Source organism: Ovis aries, chromosome 1 (genome assembly GCF_016772045.2).
Source record: "Ovis aries strain OAR_USU_Benz2616 breed Rambouillet chromosome 1, ARS-UI_Ramb_v3.0, whole genome shotgun sequence".
Taxonomy (NCBI): Eukaryota; Metazoa; Chordata; class Mammalia; order Artiodactyla; family Bovidae; genus Ovis; species Ovis aries.
This window is the reverse complement of record NC_056054.1, coordinates 191,863,415-191,877,970: the sequence shown is the minus strand read 5'-3', so window position 1 is coordinate 191,877,970 and position 14,556 is coordinate 191,863,415. Positions and strand designations below refer to the sequence as shown.

General features: G+C 41.3%; 1 protein-coding gene and 1 long non-coding RNA gene across 3 annotated transcripts in view; one reads left to right on the top strand and one right to left on the bottom strand.

The window, feature by feature from the left end:
- LOC121816644 (uncharacterized) overlaps positions 1-14,488 on the bottom strand; it is a 31,375-nt gene extending 16,887 nt beyond the window's left edge. The window contains exon 1 of one of the 2 annotated variants that reach the window (XR_006056296.2): positions 14,138-14,488. This is a non-coding gene — a long non-coding RNA (uncharacterized LOC121816644). The remainder of the gene's footprint in view (positions 1-14,137) is intronic. The other variant, XR_009601498.1, reaches the window with a different exon arrangement.
- SMCO1 (single-pass membrane protein with coiled-coil domains 1) lies at positions 6,321-13,221 on the top strand. Its single transcript, XM_004003009.6, has 3 exons — positions 6,321-6,504; positions 9,983-10,132; positions 12,306-13,221. Exons 1-3 carry the CDS (start codon positions 6,455-6,457, stop codon positions 12,748-12,750), a joined length of 645 nt encoding a protein of 214 aa, XP_004003058.1. The 5' UTR covers positions 6,321-6,454; the 3' UTR covers positions 12,751-13,221.
- Positions 14,489-14,556: the final 68 nt, after the last annotated feature.

The following is a 14,556-nucleotide window of genomic DNA, read 5'->3' as shown; positions in this document are numbered from 1 at the left end:
CTTGCTTTTATCCAATGACTGGGCCAGATGAAAGACTGAGTCTGGTCATGGACATGATAAAACGTATGGAATTCTCTTTCAAGAATATGAACTCAAACATTCTCAATGAATCCTTTTTGTAATCTTTATAAATTTGCAAGCTAAAGAAATCTTCTTCTGATGTACAGCTGTAGACAAATATCTGGACTGAATGCATTTTCCTGAAGTTTGAACAGTGAGCAATCTAAAAATGTAGGGGAAATCGGGTTGGCAGCCCCCTGACAAAGTGTTCAATATCATTTTAACAAGTCTTATTTCTATCCACATGAGTACGCTTGCCTGGAAAATCCCATGGATGGAAGAGCCTGGGAGGCTGCAGTCCATGGGGTCGCTGAGGGTTGGACACGACTGAGTGACTTCACTTTCACTTTTCACTTTCATGCATTGGAGAAGGAAATGGCAGCCCACTCCAGTGTTCTTGCCTGGAGAATCCCAGGGACGGGGGAGCCTGGTGGGCTGCCATCTATGGGGTCGCCCAGAGTTGGACATGACTGAAGTGACTTAGCAGCAGCAGCAGTACTACTCTTAAAAGAACTTGTAGAGCAAGGTGGCTATTAGTAAACTTTATGGTAACTTAATATCTGGCAAAAACTCCTGGGTCTTTTCCCTGAGTCAGAAATAGCACTACTCACTTAGCATCTGTACTTTGAGTTCAGTAGTCAAAGTATTCAATTGTTAGTATTTGATTCAGCTCTAGGATAAACAACGAAAACCTGCTGCTGCTTTAGATGCTTATTTCTCAGATGCTTGTTTTCACCAACCAAAGTACTATTTACTTCTCATCACTGCTGTTTAGTTCTTGAATACAGCGTTCTTTCAAAGACCTATACCCTGCAACAGAAAGCAGATAGGAATCTAGGTTGCAACTTTGCTATAAAAAATGTTTGTGGGAAAAAATTTTTTTAAGACACGATTGATAAAGAACTATTGTTCAAAATATACAAAGAACTTTTAAAACTCAACAATAAGGAAACAATCTGACTTTTAACAAGGCAAAACCCTTGAACAGACATTTTACCAAAGATGGCAAGTAAGCACAAGAAAAGATATTCAGCATCATTTGTCATTAGGGAATTGCAGATTAAAATAATGACATACCACTATACACTTATTAGAATCACCAAAATCCAAACCAATGATGACACCAAATGCTGGTAGGAATGTGGATCAACGAGAACCCTAATTACATTGCTGGTAGAAGTACAAAACAGTACAACCACTTTGGAAGACAATTTGGTTGTTTCTTACAAAACTAAACATACTCTTACAATGCAATCCAGCGATCAAGATCCTTAGTATTTACTCAAATAAACTGAAAACCTATGTCCACAGAAAAACCTGCACATTATTTATAGCAGCTTTATTCATAGAGACCAAAACATAGAAGTGTCCAAGATTCCTTCATAGGTGAAAGGATAAAAGAATTGTGATACAGACAATGGAATATTGTTCGGAGATAAAAATAAATGAGCTATCAAGCCATGAAAAGACATGAAGAAAATTTAAATGCATATTACTAAGTAAAAATAAGTCAATCTGAAAAGACTACATACTGTATGATTCCAGCCATATGATATTCTTGGAAAGGCAAAATTATGGAGACACTGAAAAGATCAGCAGCTGCCAGAGTTTGTGGGAAGAGAGAGAAGAATAAATAAGCTGAGCATACAGTGAAACTATTCTGTATGACATTCCAATGGTGAATACCTATACTGTATTTGTCAAAAACTATATACTAGACAAGGTTTCCCTGGTGGCTCAGACTGTAAAGAATCTGCCTGTAATGCAGGAGACCTGGGTTTGATCCCTGGGTCTGGAATATCCCCTGGAGAAGGGAATGGCTACCCACTCCAGTACTCTTATCTGGAGAATTCCATGGACAAAGGAGTCTGGCGGCATACAGTCCATGGGGTTGCAAAGAGTCGGACACGACTGAGCGACTTGGCACACACAGACTGGACAACACCTAGAATGAACCTAATGTAATCTAGAGACTTTGGGGGATAAGGAGGTGTCAGTGTAGGTTCGTCCCTTATAACAGATATACGCTATGGTACAGGCTGTCTATCATGGCGGGGGGGTGGGGCAGATGTGGTTAAGTCTGTGTGAGGGCAGGGATATATAAATTTTACCTGTGAACCTAAAGCTGCTGTAAAAAAATAAAGTTCACTAGCTAAAAAAGTTTGAAAACCAGTATGACAGGGGACAAGGAGGGTGCAGAAGGCGAGACTGGCAGAAGAGATCAGGAGATTCAAAATACTGGGCAGACAACAGGCCAAATAGCAGAGAGGCAATCGAGGATGCAGCGATCAGCAGGCCCTGTTTAGGCGTACACAGACAAGAAGCGCCGGTGCAAGTGTGAGGAGGGAACCAGTCCTGCATCTGGACAGGCAGGCGGCATCCTGGAGGAGGCGGCGCTGGGGGTGGAACTGCCAGGCTCTGATCCCACAGCAGAACCATTTGCCCTCTACCCTGTTTTAAACGTTCTTCCAGGGCCTGGGGGTGGTTCCCCAATGGCTTACTCTGAGTGATCTGAGGACAGAAATGCCAGGTTACGTCAGAGTTTCCACCCATTCCTCTCTTCCTTTCCTGTTTTATTTCCTTGTCAAGATACTAGCCACAGGTCTACCCAGAAGAAAACTAATGTTAGTTCTAGAGAAGTGAAGTGCTTCCGAAGAAACCCCAGCAAAGAAGTCTCTGATGTATAAGGTCTCCTTGGTGGAAATCCCTGACTTCTGGTGGTTAGGTTGCCACACTTCCACTGCAGGGGGCCTGGGTTCAATCCTTGGTCAGAGAACTAAGATCCTGAATGCTGTGTGATGGGCATCCTACACACCTAGACAAAGTCTCTTTCATTCGCTGAGTTCCTTAAGGACCAAGTCTGAACTATAAAGGCTTAATCAATAAGGCAAAGTTGCTATTCCTTATAATAAGCATACTATGGAGAAGGCAATGGCACCCCTGTCCCATGGGTGGAGGCACCTGGTAGGCTGCAGTCCATGGGGTCGCGAAGAGTCGGACATGACTGAGCGACTTCACTTTCACTTTTCCCTTTCATTCACTGGAGAAGGAAATGGCAACCCACTCCAGTGCTCTTGCCTGGAGAATCCCAGGGAAGGGGGAGCCTGGTGGGCTGCCGCCTATGGGGTTGCACAGAGTTGGACACGACTGAAGTGACTTAGCAGCCCCAGCAGCAGCAGCAGCAGCAGCAGCAGCAGTGAAACAGTTCTAGGGGAGATAAATTCAGTGACAGCGTCTTTCTTCTTTTTTATTTAACTTTACCATTTTCCCAGTCTCTTTCTTCCCCTGACTCCAAGTCCCTGGCAACCACTTTTCTACTGTTTATATGAGTTTACCTTTTATTTATTAATAGATTCCACATATAAATGATACCATGCAGTACTTGTCCTTCTCTGTCTGACATTTTGCTTAGCATCATGTCCTCAAGGTCCATCCACATTGTTGCAAACATCAGGATTTCCTTCTTTCTTGGACACTTAGCTTGTTTCCATATCTTGGCTATTGTGAGTAACGCTGCAGTGATCATGGGCATGCAGGTCTCTCATAGACACCCTCTTTTAATTTCCTTTGGATGTGTATATCCAGAAGTGGGATTGCTGGATCACATAGTAGTAGCTCTATTTTTAAGTTTTGAGGAAGTCCCTGAGCTGGTTCCCCTCATGACTGTCATAGCTTGGATGCTGCAGTCCCAGGCATCACGTGAAGGAAGACCCAACAATATTGAGGGGTTAAGAGAGCATTTTCTTCCATGTACTTCTTTTTATCATTAGAAAAACTCTTCTCCCAGTCACAAGAGGACAGGATTCCCCTTATATAAGGAGCTAGAGTAGTCAACATCATAGAGATGAAAAGTAGAATGGTGGTATCAAGGGCTAAGAAGAGAGCAGAATGTGAAGCTGATGTTTAATGGGTGCAGAGTTTCAGCTGAGGAAGATGAAAAAGTTCTGAAGGTGGATGGTGGTGATGTTTGAACAACAGTGTAAGTGTTCTTAATGTCACAGAACTGTACACTTAAAATGGTCAAAAATGGTAAAACTTTTAAATTGAGATATAATTGACATATAATATTGTATTAGTTTCAGGTGTAAAACATGATTCAACATATGTATGTTTACGTAATAATCACCACACTGAGTCTAGTTAACTCCATCACCATAAATAGTTATAATTTTTTTTCCAGTGATAAGAGCTTTTAAGATCAACTCTTAGCAGCTTTCAAAAATACAAAACAGTGTTATTAGCTATAGTCACCATGCTGTACATTACATTCCTAGACTTATTTGATTATAACTAGAAGTTTGTAACTTTTGACTACTTTCCTTCATTTTTCCCACTGCTCTCCACCAAAAAAAATGGTAAATTTTATATTATGTGCATTTTATCACAAGTTATAAAAAAAGTTTTTTCTCAGAAGCCCCACAGTAAACCTCCTCTCACATTTCATAGGCCAGAATTCTGCCACCTGCCGCTTCCTAAACCAATGATAATGGCAACATTAATGAAATTACTGATTGGCTTGTTCTCATCAAGATTTACCCTCCTTGTGACTGGATAGGGTGGATCCCAGAGACCCCTGAAGCACACAGCTGCTGAATACTTGAACAATATTTGGATTTAGATTCTGTTAATGAGGAAAAATAACGAAGATGGGGAGATATTGGGGATGATGGCCACTGGATAGAACACCAAGATCCTGGCAAGGTTTTCCCACTGAGACAAGGAAGGACTTGATTCCTTCAGGGCACCCAGGCTTCTCTGAAGATTCACATGAGACTTACTGACTCCAACGCCCAGGGGTCCTTGAGCAGTTATATTGTCTCTCAAATCTCTTCCTGAGGACAGACATTGTAATTTCATCACCTCACAGCTGACTGTGATATCAGTCTCCTGAGGGACATCTCTGCCTCTGGTTTTATTCCTATTTGGATCCATCTTAAACACCCATACTAGAATAACTTTGCAGAACCAACACATATGTCCAAACTCCTTACCAGGCTATCTAGAACCATCCACTTTTTTTGTAATCCTTGTTTTCAGCCTCCCTACTAGTATGCTTCTTAGGGTAAGGATTTTGCCTTACTCTTCATTTTATTCCCAGTACCTAGAATAGTGCTGGTCATTCAGTCACAGGTTTTATCCATTCAATTGGAATTTATGGCAGTCAGCAAATATTGAATAAATGAATAAGTTATTCAATGAATGAATATATCCATGACCTGACTCTTAATCAGTTTAAATGCTGTTGTTTTTCTTTTTCTCACATACATTTTTTGCTTGAGAGACACTCACTCATTGTTCCCTGACCACATCACATAACCTTGCCACCCACATGTGTGATTTTATTCAGTTTCTCCGGTTTGTAATACTCTTCTCTCTCTTCTCTGATAATCAATGACCTACATTTCCTTTAAGGCCAAAACCAAATTTCACCTTCAATGTGAGTGATACTCACATCCAAGGCTTCAGTGACATACTCTCTCATCATATATGATTTTTATGGTCTGTATCTACTCAGCACACAATATTTTTATCTATTTTTTCTTTTCAATATATTTATCTTTTAAATACCTCTTCAGTTAGTATTTAAACCTTTTGAATTCAGAAATCTGCTTTATGCCTGTTTTTATTCCTAATACTTAATCTAATACTATAAGCTTAATAAATATTTATTAGTTTCTAAGGATGGTTGGAGAAGGCAATGGCACCCTACTCCAGTACTCTTGCCCGGAAAATCCCATGGATGGAGGAGCTTGGTAGGCTGCAGCCCATGGGGTCGCTAAGAGTCAGACACGACTGAGTGCTTTCATACATTGGAGAAGGAAATGGCAACCCACTCCAGTGTTCTTGCCTGGAGAGTCCCAGTGACGGCGAGCCTGGTGGGCTGCCATCTATGGGATTGCACAGAGTCGGACACAACTGAAGCAACTTAGCAAGGATGGTTAGATAAAAGGTCTGAAGCTTCTTTAAAACTAATTTAAGTTCTAAGTGAATAATTAACCTCTTAAAATTTGAGAGTAGTATTTCCATCAGATTTAATCCTAGTATATGTATACATTTGTGTATCTATATATCCATTTACCAGAATATACACTGAGTCACAGTTACATCTGGTTGTTTTACTATGTTGATGTACTATGGGTCATTTTTCAAAGGCAAATATTATAGTGCATCCCAGGACACCTGTGTTCACACGATCAGTTCTTTGAAACTATATTTGGATGTACAAGCTATTAAAAGCTTCTTGTACTGAGTGACCTTTCAGGCAGAATTTAGATCGAATACTCACACTGCTGCTGCCTGTTGCTGAGTGGATAGCAGCAGAAAACCCTGGATTCAAACCTCTGTGGGGCTTTTGTTTTGCTTGTTTTGTTTCTTTTCATTTTGCCTTAAGAAGATGAACAATGAAACCACAACCCTGATATCCTTAAAGGAGGCAATGAAAAGGTTGCTAAGGGCTACAGGGAGGGAGCAAGCATGGGTCAGCTTTTCTGGGAAGATGGGTAGGAGAAGAATGAAGAATAAAAACAGGCAAATAGCTACAGGCATGCTAATTAGAATTCTTTTTCTGTTAATGTGTTCAGGTTCAAAAATTGTGTCCATTAATAATAAAAATCTCCTCCTAGGTGCTATATTCCATTCGATTAATGCATGCACTATATGCTGGGCTTACAAAAATAAGCAAAATGTGATTTCTGTCCTCAAGGAGCTCACAGCCTTTGGAATAACAGATTTATTCAAAAATGCTTACAATTTAATGTGACTGACCTTATAATGGTGATGTTCCTAAAGGGCTATGAGAACATGAAGAGAGGAATGAATTTTGCTTTTGATAGTGGGAAAAGGAACCCTTCATAGAGGGACGTTTAGACTGGATCTGAAAGTGTGAGTAGGAGTTTGCCAGAAATAAAAATATGGGAAGGAATTCGAGGGTGAGGAAAGTCTGTGTAAACCCCAGATGTTTGGACTATCATACCGTATTCAGTCAGCAGCTAGATGTCTCATGTGACTGGTGACTAAGTCGTGCAAGAGGACTGACAGAGGATGGGGCAAAGGTTAAAGAGTCTACAATTCCTGCTGAGGAGATCTGACTTAACTCTAGCAATGTCACTAGGCAAGTCAGGGCAGCATAAAATGTATATAATAGTCAAGTTATGAGAACAGAATTGTGTTTTAGAATAGCTCTCGGGGATGGATTGGAGGTGAAAAGCAGAAATCTAGTTAGACTATTGTAATCCTAGGTTGAAGTGAAAGATGGTGATTAACTGATTTACTAGAGATAGAGAGGAGGGAATAGATTAGAGATATGTTGATGGAGAGAAAGGGGGAAAATAGTGAGTTATTCTGAGATTTCTAGTTCAAGGAATTGGGTAGATGGTGATCCCATTAACTGAGCGGGACAACTGTCACAGAAATGCAGATTTGCAGACATGTTCCTTAGGATTTATTTGAAACGATCTAGGAATGCCTTTGAACGATCAAGGTTATGGTTTTTCCAGTAGTCATGTATGGATGTGAGAGTTGGACTGTGAAGAAAGCTAAGCGCCGAAGAATCGATGCTTTTGAACTGTGGTGTTGGAGAAGACTCTTGAGAGTCCCGTGGACTGCAAGGACATCCAACCAGTCCATTATAAAGGAAATCAGTCCTGGGTGTTCTTTGGAAGGAATGATGCTAAAGCTGAAACTCCAATACTTTGGCCACCTCATGCGAAGAGTTGACTCATTGGAAAACACTCTGATGCTGGGAGGGATTAGGGGCAGGAGGAGAAGGGGATGACAGAGGATGAGATGGCTGGATGGCATCACTGACTCGATGGACATGAGCTTGAGTGAACTCCGGGAGTTGGTGATGGACAGGGAGGCCTGGCGTGCTGCGATTCATGGGGTCACAGAGTCTGACACGACTGAGCCACTGAACTGAACTGAACTGAACTGCAGGATGCCTTTTGGTGAAAGGATTCCAAATAATTGTTTCAATTTATGTAAACCTATTACTGATTGACAAGCTAGAGTTTATCTCTAGAGTTCAAGCTGGAGATGACTTATAAGAAGTACATTCTTAAAGGTCTAAAAGTTAATACAAAGAGTTTACCAGATTTAATAGTTTTGACTTGTAGCCAGATTGCTGGCAATATTAGGTCATGTAGGCCTATGTTCCTATGAAAATGCATATTTCATACAGAGCCTTGAAAAAAGTGAAAATGTTAGTTGCTCAGTTGTATCTGACTTTTGCAACCCCATGGACTCTACACTGCCAGGCTCCTCTGTCCCTGGAATTCTCCAGGCAAGAATATTGCAGTGTAGCCATTCCCATCTCCAGGGATCAAACCCAGGTCTCTCGCACTGCAGGCATATTCTTTACCATTTGAGCCACCAGGGAAGCCCAAGAATATTGGAATGCATAGCCATTCCCTTCTCCAGGGGATCTTCCCAATGAAAATGCACATTTCATACAGAGCTTTATCTATATGCATATAGAATCCAGAGCAATGAGAAAATTCCATTGCTGCAATTTCTGAAGATGGAGTGCAAGGGGAGGGGTTTACTTAGTAAATTCGGCTTAAGACAGTTGAGTCTGATACTACCATCTAAGTGGAGATGTACAAAACATAGCTGAAAATTCAGCTCTAGAGCTTAGGACAGGGGTGCTGAAGTGAAGTGAAGTGAAGTAAGGTGGCTCAGTCATGTCCGACTCTTTGCGACCCCATGGACTGTAGCCTACTACGCTCCTCTGTCCATGGGATTTTCCAGGCAAGAGTGCTGGAGTGGGTTGCCATTTCCTTCTCCAGAGGATCTTCCTGACTCAGGGATCGAACCCAGGTCTCCTGCACCGTAGGCAGACGCGTTACCCTCTGAGCCACCAGGGAAGGACAGGGGTGGTACCTGAAGCTAATTAACCTTGGAATAAAGTGAAGACCAAGAAGAGAAGATGGTCAAGGACAGAACCCTAAGCAATCACAGCAGTATTCAGGTCACTGGGGACATAGAAACTCAGGAAACTGGCTGTGTATCACTTCATGAAAGACAGTGTGGGTGACTTCACGCAAGTGAGTTGTGGGGTTTCAGTTCTTTGTGGTTCAGTTAGATGTAATTTTTGTGCCACAGCGCCCTCTAATGATCAGGGTTGTTCAGAGCAACTCAGGTGCCCCTTTTGCTGTTAAACTGCCTAGCATTTCACTAATATCACAAATGTCATAGAAGACATGTTTTATTACTTCTGTGTAAGACCTCTGCTGGGTATTGGGGCACAAGCATAAAGATGTTCAAGAAATAGTCTACGATCCTCTCTCTTCAAGAGTTTACAATTTAGATCACGAAAAGCTAACTCTAAAAATAAAGGAAGAGGTGGGGAGTGACAAGTAATAGAGACAGTGTCTGTGACAGAGAAGCAGGCAAGGAGCAGATCTCCAGGTAGAAAGGCCGAGGGATTCAAGCAGGCATGGCATGAGCTTATGCCTGATGGATAAGACTTTGACAGTCAGAATAAGGTGGAGAAAGCCACCTTAATAAATACGGGTCTCAGCACTTGTTAATAGCTATATGATGGTTAAGTCCTGATCTTTTTGAGACTCAATTTCTTTATCTGTAAAATAGTAAAAATGACTGCTTCACTACTTATGGTTGTGATGAGAATCAAATTAAAGTTTGTATAAAATATTTCTTAAAGTATGAAGTACAATATGTTAATAAAGATGAGGCAGATAGTTGAGATAATTAGACAATTCACATGTTCGGCAATATAAGGAATGCAAGAACTAGGATGATGACTAGAGAGAATGGCAAATGGGAACATCTATCCATAACTGTTTAAAATTTAAGCAGCTACTGATAGTGACTGTAAATAATGTATTGTAGCTTTATCTTTAGGCAAAATCTTAGTTTTGTGCTCTGACCCAAATTAACCTTTGATTCTGTTATACTATAGAGTAGACCACAAGCTCCAAGCTTTAGAAGCACATTTTAAAGAACTGGACTTCATCAAGGATAATCTGACACAGAAATTCGAAGATCATAGCAAGACTTTGGCAAACCAGGGAGCCCAAGATGAGCTATGGACAGCAGTTCTGTCACTCAAGTGAGTATCTAATCAGAAATCAGTGGAATTTTGTGGTTTCATGAGAGCTTGTAGTGGTCGTTCTAAAACTGCGCTTCTTAATATGGTTCCAACAATGGGTTGTGAAGAAATCATATTTTTTCAGGCTCATTCATTCAAAAAAGATTGAGTGCTGGTTTACTTCCCATACTGTGGTACACATCTCAGAGTCCCTTGCTTGGCGAAGTTTGAATAACACAGAGATGGATAATGTAAGTGCTCTGCCATTGAAAAATTTGTCGTACGAGTGGCCTGAGATCTAAGCTACCCAGTTTAGTGCAAATCCTCTTTTCTTTAAAAAAAAAATTATTTTAATAGTATATATCTGTTAATTCTAAATTCCTAATTTATACTATGGTAACCATACAATTATTTTCTGTGTCTGTGAATCTATTTCATAAGTTCATTTGTACTATTTTTTTAGATTCCACATATAAGTGATATTGTGATGTTTGTCTGTCTTACTTAGTACTGTAACGTCTAGGTCCATCTTGTTGCTGCAAGGATATTATTTCACTCTTTTTTATTGCTGAGTAACATACCATTGTAGATATATACCACATCTTCTTTAGTCATTCATCTGCTGATGGGCACTTAGGTTGCTTCCATGTCTTGGCTTTTGTAATAGGGCAAGCCCTATTTCTAAAGTATTTTCTAAACTATAACAGCTGCTTCTGTTCTGAACCCAAAAGCTGGGTTGGCCTCTTGGTGTGTGTTGGGTCAAAAGACACAACCAAGCCAAAGATTTGGACAAGGAAGGACTTATTACTTGCAGCAAGTAAGGAGAACAGCAGGGATCTTTCCCTAAGCAGTGTCTTCCCAAATATCAAAATCAGAAAGTTTTAAGCTAAGGATAGATGCATATTCATGAAGGAGCTTGAACAGAGGAGACCAGCACAGAACTGGGGCAAAGGTTGACAGAATTCAAGCTTTAATGATTGAAGTCAAAAGGGTCAGAAAAGGTCAACATCATCATTCTATCCTCCACCTGGGCTCCAAAATCACTGTGGATGGTGACTGCAGCCATGAAATGAAGACACTTGCTCCTTGGAAGAAAAGCTATGACAAACCTAGACAGTATGTTAAAAAGAGGAGACAATACTTTGCCGACAAAGATCTGTCTAGTTAAAGCTATTTGAGAGTTGGACCATAAAGAAGGATGAGCACCAAAGAACTGAGGCTTTCAAACTGTGGTGCTGGAGAGGACTCTTGAGAGTTCTTTGGATAGCAAGATCAAACCGGTGAATCCTAAAGGAAATCAATCCTAAATATTCATTGGAAGGACTGATACTGAAGCTGAAGCTCCAATACTCTGGCCACCTGATGCAAAGAGCTGACTCATTGGAAAAGACTCTGATGCTGGTAAAGATTGAAGGCAGGAGGATAAGGGGTGACAGAGGATGAGATTATTGGAGGGCATCATCAACTCAATGGACATGAGTTTGAGCAAATTCCGGGAGATAGTGAAGGACAGGGATGCCTGGCGTGCTACATACAGTCCATGGAGTTGCAAAGAGGTGGACATGACTGAGTGACTGAGCAACCACCACTGCCACCTGGGTGGGGCTTTAGTTCCTGCAGAACTCTAAGATACATATCAGATTGTTACGTATATCCTTTTAGGAAGAATTGGGCTTCCCTGATGGCTCAGATGGTTAAGAATCTGCCTGCAATGCAGGAGACCCAGGTTCAATCCCTGGGTCAGGAAGATCCCCTGGAGAAGGAAATGGCAGTCCATTCCAGTATTCTTGCCTGGAGAATCCCATGGACAGAGGAGTCTGTTGGGCAACAGTCCTTGGGGTCACGAAGAGTTGGACACAACTGAGCAACCAACACTTATCACTGAACTATTGTTTCTTGATATCCTTTCCTTTGTTCCAACATTCCATCACTTCCCTTAAGATCATGAATTACTGAGACCTGTTCTAGGGCAAGCTCTGTGGCCAGGCTTAGATCACAAAACTGCTTGGATAAACAATGGCTTTTCTTATGTCAAGAGATCCAAGTCTTGTTCTCTTTCACTGGAAACCTCTAACCCAATCTGTTTAAAGTTCTCCTAGTATGTTTATACTTCTTTGAATTATCCTAATAAAATTCACTTTATGGCTGCACATAGAGAGTTCTACTGCTTAAGAAGTGCCCACATTTTTTGTAGGTTCACTTCAATGGAATTGAATATTTTATACAGCTACGTCATTGAAGTACTTGTCCACTTGCACACTTGTGTGCTTGAGAAGCTGCCAGATCTGGTGAGAAGTCTTCCCACCTTAGCCTCCATCCTTAGACGAAAAGTCACGAACAAGCGCATCAGAGTTGTATGGGAGTCTGTTCTGGAGAAGTATGGGTTGCAAGAAGCAGATATCACAGCACTGTGTATCTTCTTTGTAGCACATGGTAACAAGGCAGAACACTACATTGCTAAAGTAAGGCAGATGTATATAAGAGATATCAATTTCATGATCTCTAATATGGTAAAGAACCAGGCTCTGCAGGATGGTTTGCTGAAGGCTGTGCAGGTCATTGAGAAGGGGAAAGCAGAAATGGCCCCTCAAGAGAAAAAGTCAACCCTAAAAGAGTTGATACCATCAGTCAAAAGCTAATCTGTTACACTGGACTCAGAGATTCCATGTCTAGTATAATTTATCTTGCAAATGGGAAGCAATACATATACACAATTTAATACAGGCTTATTTTTATAGCAAAAGTGAAAAGTGTTAAATCATAATACACTGGTACAATGGATACTTTCTGTGTAGCAATATAAAAGAATGAAGAAGCTTTCATGTAACTGTATAGTAACACAGAGTTATCGCCAAGATGTGTTTTAAAATATTTCCAACATTATTGCTCAGTGGGAAAAAAAGGGCAAAAACAAATACATAGGCTACTATATCTATAAACTTCTGGAGAAATACATTAAAAAGGGGTAACATTGTTTGTCTTAGGGAAGAAAACTAATTAGAGGCTAGGGATCAAAGGCAGGAAGAAGTCTTTTCACTGTTAATTCATTTTGTACTTTATGAATTTTGAAACATGTGAATGTATGATGTAGTAAATTAAAAAAATCTACTGTATTTCGTATGTTGATGTGTATTTTCTTTCTGGTACAGTTCCATAGGTATTTTATACTAGAAAGGGAATTCCCACACAGTGATCATATATTTTATAATCTTTTTTAAACAAATGCCATGCAATATGTAGTGTCAACAATAGAAACATTTTAAAGTATGGATCCTGCCCTACAGGCAAAAGTTACTTAATTTAGAAGGTACAAATTCAGGACAACCAGAATGAGTAACACCTTGGAGGGAAGTTAGGTAGAGAAGGATAAATAATACAAGATGTGTTACCTTGCTGGTTCCTCCTTGAAAATAGGTTGGTTGCCAGATACATGCACTTAGTCTTATCCTTCTCCAGACACATTGTTTAGAGAAACCATGCCACAAAAGAGAGAGAGACTGGAACTATGTCTTGGAAGTGTTACTAAATCAAACTTGGGTCTGCAACAAAGCCAATCTACTGACATGCGGTTGTGTTAAGATAAAGTACAGCATTTATTGCAGGGCACCAAATAAAGAGAACAGGCAGCTTGTGCTTGAACAGACAGCATTACCAAGTCCGAGCTGGTTCTACTCACTGACCAATAAGATGGCAAACTAATGTCTCAAAATAACCATCCTATCTGGGTCTGGATGCCAGGTTCTTTTACAGAATGAGTGGGGTGGAGGGGGTGGGGTGAGGAAGAGAAGTAAAAAGCCCCTTCTTCTTGCAAGTATCTCCTAGAATGGCAAGTCTGGGGAAGGTATGTGTCAATTTCTTCCTTCCTGTAGCCATCCACAGGTGAGCAGGGTCCTGAACAAAGGTCCTGATTTAACAGTCAGGCAGAGGGGCAAGGTTCCCTGAGGCAGGCCATCATGTATAAACAGTACAGAAGGGTACTACAGAAAGGTAGGCTGAGGAGTACAGAGGGAAGAATTTTCAAGTTACCGCTCGGGTCTCAGTTTGTTTTGAGGTTTCCCTTTTTCTGCCCAGAGTCCAATCTTGCGACACTGCCCGGTTTCCGCCGTCCCCGGGAGCAGAACCACGCGAGAAAATTAGAGCCACAACGACCCGAGGGGGGCGGTGGCTCACCGGTAAAAGAACCCGCCAATGCAGGAGCCGCAGGAGACAGGGGTTCCATTCCAGGTTTGGGAAGATCACCTGGAAAAGGGCATGACAACCCGCTCCATTATTCTTGCCTCAAGAATCCCAAGGACAGAGGAATCTTTCGGGCCATAGACGATAGTGACGCAGAGTCCAAAAGGACTGGACCGACTTAGCAAGCAAGCACACACGCCTAGCAAGGGGAGGGGCGGGCTCTCTCCCGGCCGGGGGGGCGGGGCCAGCAGGGCAGGCAGTGCGCGCGC